Source organism: Cydia pomonella, chromosome 6 (genome assembly GCF_033807575.1).
Source record: "Cydia pomonella isolate Wapato2018A chromosome 6, ilCydPomo1, whole genome shotgun sequence".
NCBI lineage: Eukaryota > Metazoa > Arthropoda > Insecta > Lepidoptera > Tortricidae > Cydia > Cydia pomonella.
The window spans coordinates 1,409,187-1,434,916 of record NC_084708.1 but is presented as its reverse complement, the minus strand read 5'-3'; the positions used below and the strand labels follow the sequence as shown (position 1 = coordinate 1,434,916).

The window sequence follows — 25,730 nt, the reverse complement described above, 5'->3', positions numbered from 1 at the left end:
GAAAATGTCCAGAAATTCGTTCGTGTATAACTAACTTGTTATAAAACTTAGAAAATTAGATATTTGAAAAAATAGAGTCAAAAGAGATGTTTACGACATGAGTGTTTTATTCGAAGTGAGGTAACTAAGCAAATCAAAAATATATTAAAGATATAAAAGAACTAGAAACTAAACATTTCCCAGCACAAAAGAGGTTACAAACTAGAACATAACTAACTATAGGTCAGTAAGATATAACAAACACACGCCTAAACAAACCTAATAAAGAGATATTTTGGATAATTTGGACCCGGGTACGTCCTTAAACTACGTCCACAAGAGAGGTATGGGCATTGTGAATCTCATCACGCTTTGTGTGGTAGGGTACAGCCAGTGGATGTCATTCTAGATCTAGAGCAGAGCCCTACTGGGGAAGTACCTCCACCTTACAGAAAACCGCAGCCAAATAACACTAGACCCTACTCATAGTGTTGTGTTCCTGCCGGTGAGTAAGGTTACCAGAGCTCGACGAGGGGGGTGGGGGTTTAGGGTCGGCAACGCGCATGTAACTCCTCTAGAGTTGCAGGCGTACATAGGCTACGGAGACTGCTTACCATCAGGCGGGCCGTATGCTTGTTTGCCACCGACGTAGTATAAAAAAAAAATTCAATAGGCCTTTTCAATTCTAGCCTTCAAACAGTTACACAGCAGCCCGTGCATCGCCCACAATCTTTCTGCTTTGCCTTAAGATTGACTGGTAGAGAATTATTTTCGGCATTTAGACCGCCTTCTGTACGATAAGTTTTTCTTTAGTGCAATAAAGATTAAATAAATAAATAAACAAATAAATAAAATAAATAAATACTAAATAAATATTATACGACATTATTACACCAATTGAACTAAGTCCCACAGTAAGCTCAATAAGGCTTGTGTTGAGGGTACTTAGACAACGATATATATAATATATAAATATTTATAAATACTTAAATACATAGAAAACACCCATGACTCAGGAACAAATATCCATGCTCATCACACGAATAAATGCCCTTACCAGGATTTTAACCCGGGACCATCAGCTTCGTAGGCAGGGTCACTACCCACTAGGCCAAACTGGTCGTCAAATAAAGCTATGTATAAAAAGTCAAATTAAGAGTGGAAACAAGCAGGCGGTTTTATCACTAAGTATAATATTAGCTACCTTCCAAAAAAGAATACTAAAGTCACATCGAAAACATATTACAAAGGTACAACTTTTAAAGAATTGCCTTGCCCTTCTAAATCCAATACTTCCGAGCTATTCTTAAGTTGTTTATCTACATATCTAAAAGGATGATATTGGTTTCTTCCCGTCCCCTTCGGTTCATTCGTCTCCCACACAAAATAAATGCTACACGGATGATAGCACAAGTCAATCACACTTTGTTTGACGTCCTTGGCCTAACTGTAACTTGTATGACTTGTAATTCTGATACTAGGTTATTCAGTATTTTATCGAGAAAGGATCGAGTTTTCGGATATAGAATGAGTGTTTTCGATTCTAAATCTGCATAGTAAACAGCCCTCTAATGGATGCGGCACCAATAATAAATAAATATTATAGGACATTATTACACAAATTGACTAAGTCCCACAGTAAGCGATATATACAATATATAATTATAAACACTTAAATACATAGAAAACACCCATGACTCAGAAACAAATATCCGTGTTCATCACACAAATATATGCTTTTACCAGGATTTGAACCCGGGACCATCAGCTCAGGGATCGGAAACCGGTATTTTTTGTATGGGAACGAAAACGGTATTTTTTCGTTCTTTGTTAATTACTTCATTTCTAATTAGGCAATCTAATAATACGAAGTCGTTATCTGAAAACACAACTGAGTCCTACATTTAGAGTATAAAATAAACCGAAATATATGGTTATTTCGATGTTTTTGCAAAAAACCGGTTCCGATCCCTGCATCAGCTTCATAGGCAGCGTCACTATATACCCACTAGGCAAGACCGGTCGTTAAACCAATAATGTTTTTCGTTGCAATTCAAATTGCACCCGAGCAGTTAACATACTAAATTAGTTCTGCAAAGTACGAGTAACACACATAACAAGAACTTGTATGTATAAAACATAGTTTTACAAGCTTATATTTACAAGCAGGGATATTGCAGTACCGTTCGAGTCTCGGCCGAAACCGTGAGTTTTGTAGACTAGTCTAGTCCACTTATCCTTTATTTATAATGCCGGATATACACACTCGTCGAGAGCATCGATCCAATCGGAGAAACGCGAGACGAGACGAGGAAGAGTGACTTTTAGAATAAGAGCACAAAAGCAATGAAAATTTCTGCTGCTGACTGTATTTCTGCGATATAATAAAATTAATAGGCCAATTAATTTATATTTTCTTTCCTTAGCTATTCGCATAAATCTAATTTTATCACAATCATAATTCGAGCCAGCAGAAAATAAATTACGGCGAATAAGCCAATCTTGCCTTATTACCTGATATCGGCCGTCTTTCCTCAAATAGGTACTAATAACAGAGGAAAAATAGCGAAATAAGCTAGCAATTTCCTCTAATAAATATAAATTAAAAGACAACAGATTTAGAAAAAAATTACATTATAAATATACCATTGGGAGGCACACGGCGACCTTTTGCAGAAATTCAGCAGCGATTCAGTCGCATAAATGCCACGGTACAGTCGCGAATCTGTCGCCGTATATCGATTCTGCATCGTTCGTAACTACGGTAAACCGGGGTTACTTTGATTTGCGGGTCGACTTTGATAACATCTTCCATTCGCTACTAAAGTGCGCTTAGTACGCTTTCACCCAATAGCCCAGTTCATTTTAGATTCCATCAACTCTCAAATAGTCCTTACACCCTGGTGGGTGCTGCCTCTGCGTGCGTCCCATGACACGGGCAAGGGCAACATCCGCTAGGTGTACCCCGTACATTTCATTAAAGTGTCAAAAGGGACTCTACGTGTTGGCTTCGGCTCCGCGCACGCCTCCCAAAGGTCCGGAACACCATTGTTCCGTGATGGGAAAGACATACAAATAATAATAATAATAATAAAAATAAATTGTCCCGATAGTCGTTTCAGCGAACGGTCTCATAGCGAAGAGTCTCGAACAACACCTTGAGAGACTCTCGCTAGGTGGTTGGATCAAGGGTCAGATGCAGAAGGCGGTGATTTTGAGCACGGCGCGGATAGTCCGGCGGTTCCTCTCCCTGCGGCCCTGACCACCGGCAGCTTGGGCCTTGCCCCGCTGCTGGTGGCACCCTAGGTTAGGTTTTTTATAATGTGTTTATATCTTTTGTATTGTTTTGTAAGTGTTTTTATATTTTACTTTTATATCCATATTATAAAAAATCCTAATCTAAAAAATAAAAAAAAACATAAAAAAAGAAAGAAAATAAAGATAATAATAATAAAGACGTTTATTCAAAAAGTTTAAAAATAGGTACATAATAAAAGTACACAATAATGCTTACAAACTAATTGAAAGGGAAAGTGGCTCAGCTAATGTCTGCGCCAAAAGGCCTCTGGGCACAGCGGACTTCCAGCAACGGACGCTGTTATTCTGCCACCGCCGTATTTAGACATCTAGCTAAGGACAGCAGAAACATTAACACTATTACATTTAGGACAGGATAGCAAAACCGAACAATACGCAGTGAATACAAAAAAAAAAAGATAACTAAATTTAAATATCTATAGAGCAGGTCATTCAACCAAAAGTGTACGTTACTTCCTTTTGGAGGAAGAAGTAACCCCACACATTAAAAAATATACAGGTAACTTAACTGCATCACCTCTGTCGCCTATTGCAAATGTGACACGGGGCCACATAAAACGCGCGACTGAATCGCTGCAAAAAGTCGCTGTGTGCCTGTTTACCTCCCTTAATCTCTCAAAATAACAAGAGAATAAAAATGTATTTAATTAAACAAACTCTTTATTCACTGTTACACTTGTCTTTACGATTTTGGATTAAAATTATCTGCCTAACCTCAGGGGATTTTTGCTATAATACAGATAGCATTAGAGCCTCTAATTCCGTGCAGGGTCTTATCTATGTCTGGCAGGACTAGGTCAACAAATACTTAAGTAATTGGCGTTTTCCTTGAGCCCCGCTTGCGTGACGCAAATGTCGCAAATCTCTGTGGAAGTCATTTTCTCTATGGCCTTTATTGGATTCTTATTTAGTAGCGTTGAAAAGGAAAACTACGGGAAAATTTCCAAACGACTCGTTTCTTTCAAGTTTCTTAAAAACACTACAAATTTCAGTTACGGTTTTTCCGAAAAAAAACTAATAAAGCCGAATTTTTTTTTTACTTCTGTATTTTTTAATATATTTAATTAGGAATTTTACTTCACACAAGATTTTTTTATGATATAGGATGGAAACAAGCAGACGTATCGCCTGATGGTAAGCATTGCTCATGGACACCTGTAATACCAGAGGGGCAAGTGCGTTGCCGGTCTTAGAAATATAAGTACGTTATTTTCTTGAAGGTTTGATTTGAAGGTCGTATCGGTCTGGAAAAACCGCGGGTTCATTATAAAGTTTAGCTTACTAGAAGGAAGGAAAAGCCACGATTAGCGCGTAATATGAATTTTCAAAAATTAACTTGCTTAATTCGCGTCCACCCTGCCTATACAACTAAATCTTTCGACATAATGCGTAGCAAGTCTTACATACATTCTCCATCTTTTTTAATACCTTTCTTCCTAGCGTTGCCACGGCTCAAGGGAGCCTGGGGTCCGCTTTGACAACTAATCCCAAGATTTGGCGTAGGCACTAGTTTTTACGAAAGCCACTGCCATCTGACCTTCCAACCCAGAGGGTACTAGGCCTTGTTGGGATTAGTCCGGTTTCCTCACGATGTTTTCCTTCACCGAAAAGCGACTGGTAAATATCAAATAACATCTCATCAAATATCATCTTTTTTAATACCATAGACTAATAACACTAGACCGCCAATCCCCTTGCCCAGTGCGTAACCAAAACGCTGCTTAATTTATAGGTATGTAACAGAACAAAAGGCAAAGAAAGAAACCCATTCATGTTTAGGTCATACTGAGCAACTCTATGGGACCAACTCATTGGGATCAATCAAAATTGACTCTCCCATAGGAAATTTCAACATCAGACCAGTAAAATGTATGAAACAGCCAAATTTTTTATCGTATTTTCAGGGTTTGTCCCATAGTAAAAGTTGCTCAGTATGCTCTTTTGACATGAAATCATTATTTATGGGAATATGAATAAAAATAGTAAATTTTGACATTACGAATTATTATTCTAGTCTATTTTATTTTGAATTTGACATGTTAATTTATTAATTATTTTTGTATTCATTATTTCAACTAATTTTTATTTTACTATAAATCATGATTTCATTGTTATTATGTCAATATTATTAAATATCTATTATTCTTATTATGTTTGGATTTGATTTTAATGTACTTACTAATCCCTGGCTATAACGATGGTACTAACAATGTTTTATGGAATTCTGATGGTTCTGAAATAAAAATATTTTATTTTATTTTTTTATTTTATTAATGCGTCTCTTTCTTTGCCTTTCGTTCTGTTACTTTATAGTAGTGTAGTCACATCAAAACACAAATAAATAAAAATGTTAAAAATAATTTGGTTTGTTCTCAAAGTTGTGAATATAGCACAACTTTATAACAATAGAAGCCAGACACTAATCTTGGAGGCCCAAGATTACCTTAAAACTTGGACACGATAATAGCAGAGGGGGAGGCCCATTCTATATTTACAATTTGATATTGTTTTCATGTTTTGACACGACCTAAGTTCAGCGTGAGTAACTTTTCACATATACCGTATACGGGATTTAACCGTATATCGTAGTGACAGCAAAATTTGTATGACAACTTGCAAAATCGTTCACACGGCTAGACGCTCCCGCATCGATGCCCCATATGAACGATTTTGAAAATTAACGCCGCATGAACATAGCCAATGTGGATTGGTGCTCATGAAACACAGTCAGGGGCCATCTCTTATTTTATGGCATCTCGCTCGCACTCGACCGAGAGGAAACGCGTTCGACGTTGCCTCTCGGTCGCACTTGTAACTTCGTACGTTAGTTTGACAGGGAGGATACACGTGGAATCTAGTTCGCGGTAGACCCTCTGAAGCCCAATTCACATTTAATAACTTATGACGGTTTTAATCTTATTTTGATACGATCTTGAAGGTATCTCTCGCTGATTGGTGAATGAGAAATGAAGTGAAAATGCGTGAGATGCGCGCCAATCATAAAAAGCCCGTCACAGACGGAGCGATAATATACCAAAAGTCATCTTATAGCAAGGCATCTTATGATATCTTATAACAAGGCTTCTTATGATATCTTATAACAAGGCATCTTATGATATCTTAAAACAAGGCATCTTATGATATCTTATAACAAGGCATCTTATGATATCTTATAACAAGGCATCTTATGATATCTTATAACAAGGCATCTTATGATATCTTATAACAAGGCATCTTATGATATCTTATAACAAGGCATCTTACGATATCTTATAACGAGGCATCTTAAGATACCTTTTGATATTTACTATTTAGCCCGGTATATTACGATGTATTTTGGTATATTTCGCCTCTCTCACAATGTAGGTGCTAGACAGACATTGATATAAATTTTAGTATCGCGTTTGTGGTGTTTAGCTATACTATAAGATATCTGTCGCAATCTGTCGGTATCTTACGGTAAGTATATTAATATATACTTAGGTCATACTGAAAGTTCCTGGAATGTTAAAAACTATAAAAAAATCCCTGACATATAATTTTCAAACAGCATTCCTAAAATACAAATCATCACCGAACAAAATTTATCTAAAAATAGACAATAAGTTACATTTTCAACAAATAAACAGTTTCATTACATGACCACTAAATTATCCGTATTATCGCTCCATCTGCAACGGGCTTAAAAAGTTCTCAAAATTGAATCGGGCCCCTAATGACAGGACTTCAGGTCGTATTCAAACAAGATCCGAGAGAGCTAGATTTCGATTAAACTTCCCCTAAAACAAACTTTGAACAGTCGCTAACTTCCTTCAATTTCAATTCTAAAAGTGTATCGTTCAATGGCTGTCTCGGAGAACGGGTTTCAAATGGATGGCGACAGTTTTTCAATTAATTCAAACCATTTCTACACTTACACAGTGGTTACCAAGAAGTTTAATTTTGTGATGGTAAACTTGTCTTTTACAAATATTTTTTTTTTTTTCAATGTTCTTGGCTCTACATAATAATATATGATTTTGCGGGTAAATTTACAGACATCTTATCTCGCATATGAACCATATTTTGTAATGTAATAATATATTATTTTGTAGTTTTTAGAAACATTTAACATTGATCAGTTTTGAATGGAAGAGTGGGTTACAGTCAACCAATTTGAATCCTAGGCCACTATAGAACCTTGTCGCTTTAACTACTAGATACTTGACACGCATCACTTAATAAGCACTGTCGTAGAAGTCATTATGGCATGGTTCTATAGTGGCCTAGGAATCAAATTAGTTGACTGTACATCAGGCACAATCGAAAAAAGATTTACGCCGTCAAAATATAAAGAACTGTACGTACCTAATATACCTACAAGTAAGTTAAAACCAATTAGTTACTACGTATACAGTATTATTAATATATTTTTCTCAAACTTGCTATGAAATGATGACATGACTTATTTCAAATTAGGTCCGGAAATACTAGATATCAGGTGCGATGAGTGAAGATGATATGTAAAGGAATTTCATACTGCCTTACACACCTAGGACTGTAAAGCAACCTTCTTTTGTTTTTTAACGTCAAATTGTGACACAACGTCTTGGCATCCAACTAGCTTCAGTTAGCTTGGTACGGTGATTTGTTGTGCATACTCGTTGCTAAGCAAAGGCGGTGGCGCATCGCGCAGGCGCGCGGACTTACGCGCGTAAGTTGTATACCGCTGGTAGAATGGCGAACCGAGTAGGTCGCCACAAAACAAATTGACTACAATTTTTTGTTTTAATTGCAAGTTTAAGAAAAGCACTATACATATCTCGGCGAGAAACGGGGTTGCCGGCCGCGTATCTCTATCCGGCTTCGCTACGCTCAGCCGTATATATCTACTTAGCCTGCAACCCTACGTTTCCCGGCCTCTTTAGTAATGTACTAATATTCGTTTCGGTTTCTTTTATGTTTCTTTTCTTTTGTTACCTTCCATAATTATTTCTTACTTGATGGTCTCATCGGAAGATCAGCGCTGGAAGTCGCCAGCTACATGCTGAGATGAGGCCTTTTCATGACACTTTATTCTCTATGTATGTCTATTGACTATTTGTGTGTTAATGATTAAGAAAAAATCTATTCTATATGTTTGCAGTCATTGGCACAGGCGTTTCGCTCGCACTAATACGTGTACGGTCAAGTCTGAGCGAAATGAACGCGCGAATGTCAGCTACCTGATATGATTCCAATATCATTCAAATATCGTTTAGATGTCTGGTGTACATTCGAATCGGCCTGATATACAGATTGGTGCAAATGATCCGAAGTAGGTAACTCAATGAAAAGGCTAACGGCCCGATTCGAAATTTAAGATAGGGACCGTGCGCGTTGGTGGGTCTGCCATCTTGTGGCCTGAATCGGAACAATAAACATGTAAATTTACACGTCACGTGTTTTGTTGTGCATGGTAGGTTCTGCCATCTTGTGGGCTACATTGGAACATTTACGATTCGCGCCAAAAATCTGACGGCTCCTGTGCTGCCTCCTATAGTTCATGCACGCTCCCTATATGTCAAATATAAGGTATAGATACGATATAGATCGGATATGTCAGTGTCAAAAGTGACGTTTTTTTGTTTGAAGACGTATTTTAAAGTTCGAATCGAGGTTACTCTGTAAGGGAGTCTAAATTTAGATCTTAAGCACCTCTTAACACTCCAAATACCTTGAACTTCGTCCATTTAACACGTAATAGGTATTTCAGTAGCAAACGGGACATTTAAATACATTTCCAACTGCTCGGAGTGTGAAGTAACAAACGATACGTAGAGAGTTTTGTAATATATTGTCTTAACTAAAACTATGTATCACGTAAGTTTTGAAGTTATTATGTATATATGTAATATACGGAACTATTCTATTGTAATAATCTTGACATACCGCTAGCTGAATTCTTTACTTATGTGGTAAAAATATAGATATTTATTGAGGGTGCGACTGATCATCAACATTACAGGCAACATGATGCAAACATGCATATATCTATTTTCTTCTACCGCATAAGTACGACCGGTCTGGCCTAGTGGGTAGTGACCCTGCCTACGAAGCTGATGGTCCCGGGTTCAAATCCTGGTAAGGGCATGTATTCGTGTGATGAGCAATGGATATTTGTTCTTGAGTCATGGGTGTTTTCTATGTATTTAAGTATTTATAAATATTTATATATTATATATATCGTTGTCTAAGTACCCTCAACACAAGCCTTATTGAGCTTACTGTGGGACTTAGTCAATTTGTGTAATAATGTCCTATAATATTTATTATTATTTTATTATTATTATAAGTGTGTCCTTCAGGACGAAAGTGGAAGACCTGCGGGAAATCGCCTTTTAATACAAACGTAATCCTCATTGGACCCGGGTACGTCCTTAAAGCACGCCCAAAAGAGCGGTATGGCCATTGTGAATGTCATCTCGCTTTGTGTCGTAGGGCACAGCACAGCGGATGTCGTTCCAGATCTAGAGCAGAGCCCAACTGGAAGTACCTTACAGAAAACCTCTAAATAACACTCTACTATAGTGTTGTTTTCCTGCCGGTAAGGTTGCCAGAGCTCAGCTCTGGAGTTGCAGGCTATGGAGACTGCTTACCATCAGGCGGACCGTATTTCTTTTTATTGCAAAGTTTGAAAAAAAGGAACTATAAACCTAGTTTTTCATTGTGTCACTAACGTACTAAACAACAACAAGTGCCAGTCGGACTCGCCCACCGAGGGGTTTTTCATTCTACGTCAGTGGCAAACAAGCATACGGCCTGCCTGACGGTCAGCAGTTTCCGTAGTCTATGTACGCCTGCAATTACAGAGGAGATACATGCGCTTTGCCGACCCTAACCCCTTTTTAGGGTTCCGTAGCCAAATGGCAAAAAACTGAACCCTTATAGATTCGTCATGTCCGTCTGTCTGTCCGATTATGTCACCGCCACTTTTTTCCGAAACTATAAGAGCTATACTGTACAAACTTGGTAAGTAGATGTATTCTATGAACTGCATTAGGATGTTTACACAAAAATAGAAAAAAAAAACAATAAATTTTAGGGGTTCCCCATACTTAGAACTGAAACTCAAAAAATCTTTTTTCATCAAACCCATACGTGTGGGGTATCTATGGATAGGTCTTTAAAAATGATATTGAGGTTTCTAATATCATTTTTTTCTAAGCTGAATAGTTTGCGCGAGAGACGCATCCAAAGTGAAAAAATGTGTCCCCCCCCCCTGTAACTTCTAAAATAACAGAATGAAAAATCTAAAAAAAATATATGATATACATTACCATGCAAACTTCCACCGAAAATTGGTTTGAACGAGATCTAGTAAGTAGTTTTTTTTAATACGTCATAAATGGTACGGAACCCTTCATGGGCGAGTCCGACTCGCACTTGGCCGCTTTTTTTGATATTTAACAAATTGAACACATATCAGTGAAAGAATAAGGATCAACGTCAAATGGCGTTCTTAAAGTTTTGATTATGTGTCGAAAGATGGCAGTAAATTTACGTAGCTGCAAAGGTTTTATTTGACAATACACCTCTATTTCAAACCGTTAGTTTGTATGTATTATAATAATGATTTTAATTCAATTTAATTTATTGGATACCTGAATTGTGTTGATTATTTAATTGATTTGATAATTACGAATTTTATGACATGTCTGAATATTATAAGAATGATTTAATTTAATTTATTGGATATTTATATTGTTTCGACTACTTTTTTTTTACTGTAATATAATTGTATGTTGTATTACCCTTTTGACTTGTAAAATTTGTAATTTCATTAATAAAGGAATATGAATATGAAATAAATTTCGTGCAGGTGCTCCGCTTTCGTCTTGAGTATTTACAACCAAAATTTACTTGAGCCGCAAATTGCTAAAGAATAAATTTCCTCGACTGTACCACTGGATACTCATATTTCATCCCTGACAGCACTTAACACTGATACTTAATACTCTCGGGCACTTAATACATGAAAAGCGTAAAAATGGCGCCCAGCTCTTTATAGGATTAACGTCGAAAATTTACTTTCTGCGAAATCGCGAGAGACAGTTTTTTTTTTATATCCCCAGTGGAGAATTATTTATTAATAGCCTGTGCTGCATGCATTATTCATTTTTAGGGTTCCGTAGTCAACTTGGAACCTTCATAGTTTCGCCATGTCCGTCTGTCTTTCCGAGGCTTTGCTCCGAGATCGTTAGTGCTAGAAAGCAGCAATTTGGCTTGGATATATAAAACAACAAATCTGACAAAGTGGTAAAATATTTTTGGAAATTATCGATCCGAAATAAAAATAATAATATCCCCCCCACCCCTCTCTCGTCGTCCTGTGCTTTCTACACGGTCGTCGAAGATGCGTTGGATAGAAACCGGTGGAGGCCTGAAGGCAGATTATCCGCTCCAGTTGCAACCCTGATACTTACTGACCACGATCCTCAAACATGAGGGACCGCCCGGAGACAGGCTACTATCTATTTTGAAATCATTTTTTGGTAGCTATTTTATAATAAACGATGTTGTAAATACACGATGTTCGATATACTCCTCAAATTAAGCTCTTCTGATGAAGAATGAATAACTCCAGGATAGTACTATCGTATTTTTTTTTATTAACTCAATAACTATATACAGTATCGTTGATGTATTTTTGATAATATATAAAATATGTATAGCCGCTTCGGCTGTACGGTGCAGTCTCATGTAGGTACACGGAGCGGGGAGCCGTGACGTATGTGTGTGACGTCATGTGTCGTCAACCGGTCTTCGTAGGAGTACTTGAATTTACACGAAATTATTACTCCGCGGCATGCTACTGTATCATATAATATATTACTATGTATGGTATGATGATGAACTTACCTGATTGCCGAAAACTCCAATACTGCAAGCCAGTGAAACCTGGTCAGCCCCAAACCACACCGCAGCCAATCGAGGGGGCACGTTCAGGATGAACACCTGGGACACAATTTATTGAATCAGGCGTTGCTTTGTCATTTATACACAGAAGAAATAGCAGATTATGTCACAAGACAGCAAAAATATTATTAAAGCAAAAAAGTAAAAAAAAAATGTGTCGTTGAACAGAAAAGTGCCACTTTGGTACCTCCTGGCAGGAAAGAATGAGCCCTTTTCCGAATAGATGATTTGAAAAATATTGCTTTGTTAGTCCAGCGTCCGGTAAAGGAAACGGTAATTTTGATTTTCCCGGCCGCCAGACCATCGTATTCTAACATCTTTTAAATCTTTTCAGATTGAGATTTTGCTTCTTAAACAACAGAATCAGATCAAACAGAACACATAAAATAGCAATAGCCTAGATGGAGACTTACACTGAACTATCCCATGTCTTTAGATATTAAATATTGAAAAATTGACTAAGCCTCACAGTAAGCTCAAGAAGCCTTGTGTTGTGGGCACTTAGACAACGATATATCATATACTTACAAACAAATATCTGTGCTTATCATACATGTGACAAATGAATGCCCTTACCGGTATTCGAATCTAGGACAATCGGCTTCATAAGCAGTCACCACTAGGCTAGGGCTAGGTTATATGTATGTCAGAATATAAGACAGGGATAAGACAAGATCTTCTTTATCCTCGCCTCACCCCGTTACGAGGGGTGGTCTTTCCTAATCTTGAGGCACCAGTTAATTTGTTCGCTGATAAGCATCGTCACTGGACAAGCTCAACTCCTTCATGTCTCTCCGGGTATGATAAGATAATGGGTGAGATAATCACCTGGGAGATAGCCACAATGGTCTGTCCCGTGAAGCCCAACCAGAACATGTCCTGAGGCACGGAGAACACCTTCAGCCATGCGCCCAGACATGTCCCGAAGGAACCGATGATGGTTGTCACGCGGAGACCCTGGAGACAAAGAAGGAAGGGGTTAAGAAAGAGTTTCAACACTTTTTCACCAACATAGCCACAGATGCTACACGGAACTTGAACTCCTCTGTAGCAAAGGCTGGTGTTTACTTGGATACAAACAATGTCAAGAAATGCGGCATGGAATTATACTTCCAATATACTGACCCCCATGAAATCATTAAAACGTTCAAGTCCTTGAAATTAAAGAATACTGAGGACCTTTGGGGGATCTCTGTGAAAGTCGTGCAATCTGTAATCGACGTAGTGGCACCGTATTTGGCCGATATATTTAATGCTTGTGTTAGAGAATGTGTATTTCCCGATCTGATGAAGTACAGTAAGGTCATTCCTCTATTTAAAGCGGGCAGCAAAGATGACCTTGGACATTTTAGACCTATTTCAATACTTCCTGTTCTCAGTAAAGTGTTTGAAAAAATTGTATTAAACCAATTGCTTCGACATTTCAACTCGAATGAACTACTTCAAGATCAGCAATTTGGTTTTACAAGAGGTCGTTCGACGACTGATGCCGCCTCTGTACTAATCAAGCACATATACGACGCCTGGGAACACTCGCTAGATGCTATAGGTGTCTTCTGCGATCTGTCCAAAGCATTTGATTGCGTGGAGCATGACACACTTCTACACAAGCTGAAGCACTACGGTCTGTCAACGGAAGCTCTAAGCCTTGTTAAGTCTTACTTAAACCAAAGAACCCAGAAAGTGGTTGTAAATGGAACGGAGTCTACTGGAATGACTGTAAAGCTCGGAGTTCCACAGGGTTCAATTTTGGGTCCTTTTCTCTTCCTTGTATATATAAATGATCTGCCGAACCTTGTAAAACATAAATGTGAGATAGTCTTATTTGCTGATGACACCTCACTAATTTTCAAAGTTGACAGGAAACTGAGCGATTATAGCCAAGTCAATGAAACTTTGGAAAAGGTACTAGAATGGTTCACAGCAAATAACTTACTTCTTAATGCGAAAAAGACGAAATGTGTCAAATTTTCGCTGCCGAATGTAAGAAAATCTGAAACTATCATCACATTAAATGGCGAAACGCTGGACCTTGTCGAGAATACGGTTTTTCTGGGCCTTACTTTAGATAGTAAACTGCAATGGGCCCCTCACATATCTGCCCTGGCGAAAAGGTTGAGCTCTGCCGCGTATGCAGTAAGAAGAATCAGGCAGTTTACTGACGTGGAGACAGCTCGCCTAGTTTACTTCAGTTACTTTCACAGTATTATGTCTTATGGCATACTGGTGTGGGGCAAAGCAGCTGACATAGAAACCATCTTCGTTCTTCAGAAGAGGGCAATCAGATCCATTTATAACATGGCTTCTCGTGACTCACTGAGAGAACGATTGAAGGAAATAGATATTCTCACAGTAGCTTCACAATACATACTAGATGTGATAATGTATACGCATAAGAATATAAAGTCCTTTAAGAAACTGTCTAATATCCATAGTTATAATACGCGAAATAAACATAAGTTAGTAGTCTCCAAGTTTCGTCTACAGAAAGTTAAAAAATCGTTCATGGGAAACTGTGTAACATTTTATAACAAAGTACCCTTAGAGGCATGGAACCTGCCCTATACTTCATTCAAGCAATACGTCAAAAATGCACTTCTCAAAAAGGGATACTATAAAATAGATGACTACTTGGGAGACACGGAATCATGGCCAAGTATCCAGTCTCAAAAGCTGTAATAGTTTTGCGTGCAGTGTCCCGGAGAGGCATATGGCGCTGTTGTTTCTAGCTGTTCAACCTTATGTATTAATGTTTGTTATGTTTTAGTTATTTTGATGATGACATTGACATATTAAATACATAGTAGTTATGTATTCTGTAGAACTAGTTTTAAGATTGTTAGCTTAACAGTCTCTTGACGTGAAATATGTATTTCATACAATTTTTTTTTATTTTATTCTTTGACATTTGGAGAACCTTTACACCTCCAAATCTTATTATTGTGTATTATTATTTTTCTCAGACCGTGGGGACCTTATACATCTCCAAACTTAATGTATTAACCGTGGAGACTATACGTCTCTGTCATATTGTATAATATACTTGACTTGGTACATACTAGTTATGTACAGAATGTAGCATTAGTTTATGAGACTGCTAGTTTAACAGTCCAGACGCGGTTTATTTATTTAGTATAAATTTTATTTTGACACTTGGAGAGACTTTACACCTCCAAATTTTATTAATATTAGTACTCTGACATTGGGGACCTTTTACATCTCCAGATTTAATGTGTTTTTAACCATAGAGACTATACATCTCTATTGTATTGTAGTAATTATTTATTTTAAGATTATTATAATGTAATGTTTACCCAGGTATTGGCTGTTGTATTTATAAAATGTTGTTGTGTATTTTTCATGTCACTATATGATGTTACTATAAATGTTGTATTGACTTGTAAAAGAGCCCTTGAGGCCTACTTGCAGAATAAAATTTTGAATTTTGAATTTTGAAACAAAACCATGATGAAGATAAAGATAGTTCTGGCGCCTATTTCACAAACGCAATATTTCAGGGTCAAAATAGCAATTCTCTTGATCTTCCATACATTTAGGATAGACTAATGTAATGTTACGTCGCATTACATTATCATTTTGTTAGAGGCGTTTCAATCGTCGAGTGCAAGCGTCAGAATTTAACTCCCATTTCTGACCTTTGTGTAGCTTAAATGCCATGAGTCCTATATAACCATTTGATCCCCAGGAAAATCAAGATCGATTGACACCAGCAACACTAGAAGGTTTGCAAGTGGGTTGCCGGTTTCAAGATGATTTTTCGTATCGGTTCGAAAATACCGCGGGTGACAGTTCATTCTACAGTTTAGCTGCGCGAGGCAGGAAGTTTCTGGGGAAACGTACAATTGAGGACTACCAATCATCTAAGTTAAGCTTGTAAATAACTAATAAATAAAAATAAGTGGTGAACCTATGTGCAAAACATCATTTTCACTTCTCATGCTCATAAAAGTGACATTTAAGTCGCGTATAAGCGACATAAAATTGCTTATTATGCTGAAGAGCATAAAGTAAATTCATCTATTATGACCCTTATGAACTTAGCAATAAAGTTCAAAATCTGCCAAACAAACTGCCAGCCCTGCCGATGCCGGCGCGCCCCCGACCGGCGCGCACCTGACCGGCGCGCCCCGCGCCCCTGACCGGACCGAGTACGACTTTCTCTTCAACAAATACGGTAAAATAACCTAAAATATTGGATTTTTTTCTAAATTTTCCTCGCAATCGAAGTGAAAAGCAGAGTATATAATAAATAACTCAGGCATATATGTCTATTTTTATCCTTTACTATATTAAAAATGGATCGCTTTATGCCCTTGTTGTAATCTACTATATTGTCATTCATCCAATGCCGGATTTAGAGGTCTGGAGACCTCGGGCAATAAAGGAGTGGAGGCCCCCTGGCCCCAAATTCTTTCCAAATAAAATGGTAAATTTACCGAATTCTCTATTGTCTATTCTCTATTCTCTATTGTGTTTCTTTTTATGCCATTTTTATGCCACTAGGCCGGACCGGTCGTCCCACTAGGCCGGACCGGTCGTCCCACTAGGCCGGACCGGTCGTCCCACTAGGCCAGACCGGTCGTCCCACTAGGCCAGACCGGTAGTCCCACTAGGCCAGACCGGTCGTATATTGTATCAAAATGACAGATTAAGACAAACGGTTAATAGTTAATTGGGGCTTTAGATACGTTTATTAATAACACCGATAGTGATTTAATCATGCGTTATTCCTTTACCTCCTTATTCATAATCGTGTACTATATTACGATGGCGCTAATCATCGTTGGTCCCTTTCCGACGTATTGGTATGATGGAAAGGGACAAACGATGATTAGCGGCATCGTAACTTTAGTACACGTTTATGAAAGATACGAAGAATGAGATACGATAAGGATAAGATAACGATAAGTTCTGCGGTGGCATCATGGTTCCATTTTTATCGCTTATTACTATGCCCGTCACTTTTGCACTTATATACTTGTTAGAACGTGACAGGCATGGTGACAAATGATAAAAAGCTCACCATATTAGCCCTACTGGTTTAGATAAGTTCTCATTTAGATATCGCTTGTATGTCGTATAATTGACAGAAGCAGCTCGATTTGGGCAACCAATGTCACTTTGACGTTAGAAATATCGTAGATAGATCTTACTGGGATCACAGCGGAATCGAAATACATTTCGTTTAGTTATCGATCTTGTAAAGATCTTAAACGTGTCTTAATAATTCTTCGAATCGGGCCGTAAGTCTATTTATCATGTACTTAGGTATTTAATATTTTACCATTGCCATTAGTATATATATGCAATCATTAATAAAATGCAAATAAAATATCAATCTTAAAATCATCAAATGACTTAATATATAAATCAGCATAACTTAAGCATAAGGAATTAATTAATAACATTCACATAGGTATGTTTCTTCGGCACAAAAAATAACTCATCTCTCCTGAATTTTTTTTTCGTTACTCCCCTACTAGGGCCTCCGTTAGTTCATAATCAACTATCGTTTTTAATATTTTTCTTAGTGATAATAATATGAATAAAATTTAATGTGTGCTTTAATTTTTTTTCAATCACCCATCGCTTATAATGTGGACATTAATTAATTAATTAAATTAAATATCATTTATTTTCAGGCAACTATGGCCCATATATACATACCTTACAGACTAACATACATACAATAATATCTTAAAATATAAATATCATTTTGACGACGCAGTTTTCGGTTGCGCCGCCTGTTCTGGTGCGGGATTCGGCAGATTCCCACGAAACCGCCGAAATATCACACCTTTCGGCCAGAAGTCTGCGCTCGCGATGGTTTCCAGCAGCGGCCGCGGGACGCGCACCACAAACGAGCTGAAGTGCACGTAATGCCGCGATCGCAGCTGGAATACTTTCAGCTCGTAACGAATCTTCTTGCGGACATATTCCACCACATCTTCTGCCGTGGCGGAAACATGCAGGCGCGAAACATATAGCGCCGTGTTCGGTGTGGCAACCCTCAGGCCAGAAGCAATATCCGGCTCTGCCGTGCCACACTGGCTCTTGCGAGGCGCCTTGCGCGGCCTCCTCTCCTTCGACGCCTGTGTGAATCCTTTCTCGGCGCGGGGTGGCTTCTCATCACGAGAAACATGTTCAGGCACCCTTGAAGGTGCTTTTCTCAGTTTTGCAGCAGCAGCGTAATCGCGATGTGGAGTCGCTGATACACCAACTGGAGCAGTTGACGGCAAGACACGACGCGGCGTGCGGGGTGCGGGGGGCGGGCCGGCGGGGACAAGCGTCATATCGCTCGTTGCTGACCCAGCATTGCACATAATTGCACGCGCATCACTACCCGAGCCCAAGTCAGTGGCCTCGTGTGACCTACATTCCGAAACAGTGTCACGAAGCGTCGCCACCTCGACACGAAGTTCACAAATGGTTTTATTTGCCACCTCTAACTTGGACTGCATCTCAGTCAGACTTGTCTTCAGGAATGTTATGTCCTTCAGCAGCCTGGTGACGTCGACGTGATCGAAGGTAACCGGCGGTAACCGGTCCAACCGTTTCGCAACGAAGGCAGGCACGTCGTCTGGATCGGTCTCCTTCAACACTTTAATTATGTCCTGGAGACTCTTCACACCCCCATCCCTCCGACGGGATGGCATCTGGTCAGTTTTGCCGAGCGTCTGGAAGAGTAGCGCCTTGCCACTGCAAATATCGTCTTCACTGAAACTTGATTTGCAGATCTGCCTGATGCTGACTTCATCCATGGTGTCTATGGCATTCTGTACGAACGCCAGTAACTCATTCGCTATGAGTTGTTTCGAACCCATTGCGAAAAATACGGGGCAGCGACCTAAGTCGCGCCGATCGCGAATAAATATCACCATTACATTAAAAACCCAAAAGCCGATAAGTATAATATTTCTCACCAACATTCCTTTAATAATAAATTTTCATCCGCGCCAGGAATCCCAAACTTTGCGTACTTAGTGGATCGCCGAGCCACTAATGAACCCATTATTACGTCACGAAAGCAATCAATTTCGGCTGTAAGCCGCAAAGTTGCCGGTTTCCGCCCGATACGATTTAACGTGTATTTAGCAAGGTATGCCCTTCCTGGATATCAAAGGAATTTTATTTGCCTTTGGTTTATTGGATTTGAGTATAATATGTATAATGTTTTGGAGTTCGTGGGCGTATCATACCAGAGAGAACACATTAGATTCTTCAATCGTGGGCGACGAGGGCATTTAAGCAAATGCGATATTCCACTCACTGGACAAAACGAATTGCAAATCATAGCACACGTTACATTTCTAAGTTGAGCAAACCAGTAGGTTAGATCCAGAAACAGTCACCGACGTCATCTTCTCCCATTCCTTCTCCAAAGAGATTGCTTGACAGTATATTGAAGTTAAGGTTATACCTAGACTAACTTCCTAAGGTTCAAGGACCTACAAAATATAGGACTTATTCAGTTCGATGAAATTTAAATCATATTCGATTGGAACAGTGGAAGTTTTCCAGAACTCTGGGATCAAAATAATAAACTTTATACAAATAATATGAAAAGACAAGATGGTCTGCAAGGTTTGCCCATAAAATGTAACATGACTGGTGTTAAATGTAGTATGTTTAGTTTTTATAGTTGCCCAATTTCACAGTAGATGTCGCTGTTCTATCGGCTACTTCACGCTATTAAGATTTTTCTACAGCCCCTTATAAGGTAAATTTGGTTTCGGAATAAATGAGTATTAAGTTGTCAAGTGAAGTGTTTCATTACAAAACGTAGAAAGTGCAGTGCAGTGTAGTGAGTGAACAACTGATGATGGAGTACAGAAAAAGATAAAAAGATCATTACGACAATTTAATAAAAAAGAATTCATAGTGAATACATTTTTCGCCTTACGCTCATGTGACGGTAACGAAACGATTTTACTAAGGTGTAGACTTCGTCAAGTTAGGGCTTGTAGAGTTAGAAACTTGGCTCTACAAGAGATCTGGCCGCGTATAGACCAGCGGTTGAACAAAAATGGGTTTCGATAATATTAAAGTTTTTTCTTTTTTGATATGTCATTGGGAGTATGTTAAATAATACTTTGGTAAAAAGTTAGAAATTTTAAGATTGAGCTTTCGGTTATATTTAAATATTTTAATTTTTGCTAATAACTAAGTAAATATAGAATTAAAGTTACAGAAAACTTTAGCATATCGAATAACACTTCAATTTATGTACAATTTTCAGTTTTTAGAAATCTGGAACAGCTGCTTTCTGGTAAACGTAAAAACACGAGTTATTTTGTAAATATAGAATTAGAGTTGCTGATATTGCAAAATTACGATATTATCGATCAACTTAGTATTCTAGTAAAAAGTTAGACATGTAGACAATGTGCTTGTCTAGATATTGATTTCAGGTTAAGCAGTATAGCTGATATTGAATTAAAGTTTGTAGAGTTAATAATAATCGATCATCAACAATGATCTCAGTTACTAAACAAAAATTTAGAAATATAAAATCACGGCGACACTCATTACTGATATGTATGCATTCCTTGCTTATATAAATACGTTACGTTTCAAACGCGCGGCAAGTTTGCGCGCGCCGCGCGCTGTGGCAGGAGGCAGCGAACAACGGTAGTGGGGAGCGGGGTGCCCTTGACTGCGTCTACGGTCCATCAAAAAAAATCCTAAAGCGTGTTTTAAATTAATAGCAATGGAAAATTGTTATTTTGTTGTTACTATAATAGGTATTGCCCGCGGTTTCGTTCACGTAGAATTCGTTATCGCGTTACATGAATATTATTTATTTATTTAAACTTTATTGCACAAACAAAAAAAAACACAAATGGCGGACTTAATGCCAAAAGGCATTCTCTACCAGTCAACCATTGGGTCAAATAGAGACAAAAAAACACATTCTCATACAGATGACCACCCTTCCTTGTACCATTTTAAAAGCCAGTTGCAGCTTTTCTTTCCCGATTTTTTTCAGATGTTTGGACTTGGTATTTTCCTCGCGATAGTTATTTGTTTTAAGGGGAATGTTGTTGTTAACCGCTAATGCTAATATTGATAACCGATAGTTATATAGAGATACGTTATAAGGTATATGCACCCTCATGTTATTTATTTCTGATAAGAAATAAATGTAAAACAAAATTCACAGTGATACATTTCAAGTAGGTTGCCTTGTAAGATTGCGTACGGATAGTTTTTTTGTTTGTTATTTCATCCTATGATATATCAAATGAAAGCTTATTTGAAAGTTGCCGTATTAAAAAAGTTCGTCCAGTTAATGGTCGCCTAGATTAACCGATTTTTATATAAAATGTAGGCAACCATGGACTGGACCAACTTGTTAAAAAGGCAACCTAGTACAGTTAGTAATATTAGTACCTGGGCGACCGAGCTTTGCTCGGTTATAACTATTTATTGTAATATGGTGGTGATAATCTACATAAACTTAAAAAGTAAAATGTGAACTGACAATTAGTATTATTTACAATCGATTTTAACCTTACAGCACTTGTCACAGAGTAACGCCATGTATTGTCGATTTTTCTTATTACATAGGTCATTTTTTTTTTTACTAAATTAAACTTGTGTAAAACAATAAAAATTAAAAAATTATATATAAACTTGAACATATAAAAAAAAACAAAAGTTAGTCACCGGGCGAGATTCGAACCCGTAACACTCGTTTAGCAGTCCGCGTCTTAACCCGCTGGACCAGACGGACAGTGGCCGGCAACACGAAATTAGTCACCATATTCTGCGTCGAAAGAAAAACGTATGAAAACTCGAAAACACGCGTTTTCCCAAACATAAGACTAATCTAGATAGATTGTATACCCACAAAAACCCCTATATACCAAATTTCAGCGAAATCGTTAGAGCCGTTTCCGAGATCACAGAAATATATATATATATATATATATATATTTATATATATATATATATATATATATATATATATATGTATATATATACAAGAATTGCTCGTTTAAAGGTATAAGATAAAATAACTTTTCTTTTGATATATCATGTGACGTTTTCGTTTACACAGTAAAAGCACAGTGTAAAAAGTAACAGTGGGCCGACGCCTTTGATGTTTGCGTAAATGCCGACACCGCTCAAGGTCTCCATACCTACCTAGGGTTATCACAGACTTACACAACTGCCCAAAAGAGGATGGAAATGTTTTTAGTTTTCATGTTGTATGATGTATGTGTACTAATTTTACAAATGACGTCTATTTTGGAAATAAAGATGGCGGACGTCACTTTTTTGAAAAAGTCGTCATGGGTGTTGTTTTCTGGGTTTTTAGGGGTGTGGATTTCAAAAATGGCATCTATTTTGAAAATAAATATGGCGGACGCTACTTTTTGAAATGGGTGTCGATGTGTGTAGCCGTGATATCAACCACCTTTAATTCTAAAATGGTCTCTATTTTTGAAATCTGCACCAACAAGAACCGCCAAAATTGACGTCATTTTTGTAATTGGAACCCCGAGGAACCTCGGAGATGACACCCATATCGATTTTTAAGAAAAATTAATGTCCGCCATCTTGGATTTCAAAATAGACGTCATTTTCGTAATCGGAATCCTGAGGAACCTCGGATATGACACCCATATCGACTTTTAAGAAAAAATAATTTCCGCCATCTTGGATTTCAAAATGAACGTCATTTTCGTAATCGGATCCCCGAGGTACCTCGGAGATGACACCCATATTGATTTTTAAGAAAAATTAATGTCCGCCATCTTGGATTTCAAAATGAACGTCATTTTCGTAATCGGAACCCCGAGGAACCTCGGAGATGACACCCAAATCGATTTTTAAGAAAAATTAATGTCCGCCATCTTGGATTTCAAAATAGACGTCATTTTCGTAATCGGAATCCCGAGGAACCTCGGATATGACACCCATATCGACTTAAGAAAAAATAATTTCCGCCATCTTGGATTTCAAAATGAACGTCATTTTCGTAATCGGATCCCCGAGGAACCTCGGAGATGACACCCATATCGATTTTTAAGAAAAATTAATGTCCGCCATCTTGGATTTCAAAATGAACGTCATTTTCGTAATCGGAACCCCGAGGAACCTCGGAGATGACACCCAAATCGATTTTTAAGAAAAATTAATGTCCGCCATCTTGGATTTCAAAATAGACGTCATTTTCGTAATCGGAATCCCGAGGAACCCCGGATATGACACCCATATCGACTTAAGAAAAAATAATTTCCGCCATCTTGGATTTCAAAATGAACGTCATTTTCGTAATCGGATCCCCGAGGAACCTCGGAGATGACACCCATATCGATTTTTAAGAAAAAATAATGTTCGCCATCTTGGATTGCAAAATGGACGTCATTTTCGTAATCGGAACCTCGAAAAACCTCGGAGATGACACCCATACCAATTTTTAAGAAAAATGAATGTCCGCCATCTTGGGTTCCATAATGGATGTCATTTTCGTAATCGGCACCCTGAGGACTTTCAAAAATAATGAAAACATCAAATACTACATGATACATATACAAACAGAAGCAAGAAACAATTTCTTGCTTTTTAAAGTCTTAAACTACTCATAATTTCTTAAAATAAGTTATAAAACATGTCCGCCATTTTGAATTTGAAAATTGATATCATAATTATGATATATTTTTGTTTACACTGAGACAAATAATTAGCACATGTCATATGAAATATTTTAATTGTGTGTGTTTTTTTTTATTTATTTTTATACTACGTCGGTGGCAAACAAGCATACGGCCTGCCTGATGGTAAGCAGTATCCGTAGCCTATGTACGCCTGCAACTCCAGAGGAGTTACATGCGCGTTGCCGACCCTAACACCCTCCCACCCCTCGTTGAGCTCTGGCAACCTTACTCACCGGCAGGAACACAACACTATGAGTAGGGTCTAGTGTTATTTGGCTGCGATTTTCTGTAAGGTGGAGGTACTTCCCCAGTTGGGTTCTGCTCTAGATCTGGAATGACATCCGCTGTGCTGTGCCCTACCACACAGAGCCAGATGACATTTACAATGCCCATACCTCTCTTATAATGCCTGTGCTAAAAATGTGATTGCGAACTACCTGCAATAACTATACAGTACCTGGGCGACCGAGCTTTGCTCGGTTATAATTAACTATTTATTGTAATATGGTGGTGTATAGGTGATAATCTTAACTACATTCTTTTACTAAATTAAACTTGTCTAAAACAATAAAAATTAAAAAATTATATATAAAATTGAACATATAAAAAAAAACAAAAGTTAGTCACCAGGCGAGATTCGAACCCGTAACACTCGTTTAGCAGTCCGCGTCTTAACCCGCTGGACCAGACGGACAGTGGCCGGCAACACGAAATTAGCGACCATATTCTGCGTCGAAAGAAAAACGCATGAAAACTCGAAAACACGCGTTTTCCCAAACATAAGACTAATCTAGATCGATTGTTTACCCCCAAAAACCCCCATATACCAAATTTCAGCAAAATCGTTAGAGCCGTTTCCGAGATCCCGGAAATATATATATACAAGAATTGCTCGTTTAAAGGTAATATAATAGATAATTAGGCATTAAAACACTCGTGTGATCTTTTTAAGAAACTCACTTCGTTCGTTTCCTAAGCCCACACTCGTGTATTTTAATGCCTTTTATTATGTAGCAGTAACATAAACTACTAATATATGTTGAAAGTAAGTACAGGCGGCTAACACAATGGTACCAAAAGACAAAAGTTTTGAAAATGTAATTTTCATCATCGTCACTTGGCTGTACATTTGAGGGCCTATCGCGAACCACGTTCGACGTGTTACCTCTCTGTCGCACTTGTAAATTCGTACGTAAGTATGACAGGGAGGCAACACGTCGAACGTGGTACGCGGTAAGCCCTCTGATGCCACCTCCATTAGTCTTTTGTACGCCGGTATAGCCTTCGACTCAATGTATAATCTACACTTTTTATGGAAACGTAGTTCCTCCTTCCCGTAGAAATATTTAACTTTCCCATCACCAAGAAAGATTATTTGCTCGCAGTTATTAACTGCTCAATTCCTCGTTTTTTCTCTGTTACTAAGTCAGTACAGTACACATATCAAACATTTTTCACTCATTTTGAAGTCATAATAACTTTTATTCTATAATTAAATTCATGTAATGTCCGCATCTAATTTATGTGCACGATAAACAAACAAATGAATGATTTGAAAGAAAAGACAAACAGCGCTTGCGAAGCTGAGCGGGGGGCGCGGGCGGGGCGAGGTATCTATCGCTCACCAGGTCGGCTACGATAGGCTCCCGCGCGCCGAGCCGACATGTTGACGGACCAGCGCGGCGTGGTTATGAATTTCGCGCCTTTTTAAGTTGATTTTACTATTACAATGCAAGCTACACACAGATATTTCTACCTTTCCATAAAATGGCTGCATATATTATTTTATAGTAATAGACTTATCTCTAC

General features: G+C 38.1%; 1 protein-coding gene across 2 annotated transcripts in view; it reads right to left on the bottom strand.

The window, feature by feature from the left end:
- The window catches only part of LOC133518682 (uncharacterized MFS-type transporter C09D4.1), a 158,506-nt gene that overhangs the window by 25,293 nt on the left and 107,483 nt on the right, over positions 1 to 25,730 (bottom strand). For both annotated transcript variants that reach the window (XM_061852356.1, XM_061852357.1), the window contains exons 2-3: positions 13,063 to 13,191; positions 12,178 to 12,273 (exon numbers count right to left, since the gene is read on the bottom strand). In XM_061852356.1, coding sequence (XP_061708340.1) covers positions 12,178 to 12,273; positions 13,063 to 13,191 — 225 coding nt within the window. The remainder of the gene's footprint in view (positions 1 to 12,177; positions 12,274 to 13,062; positions 13,192 to 25,730) is intronic.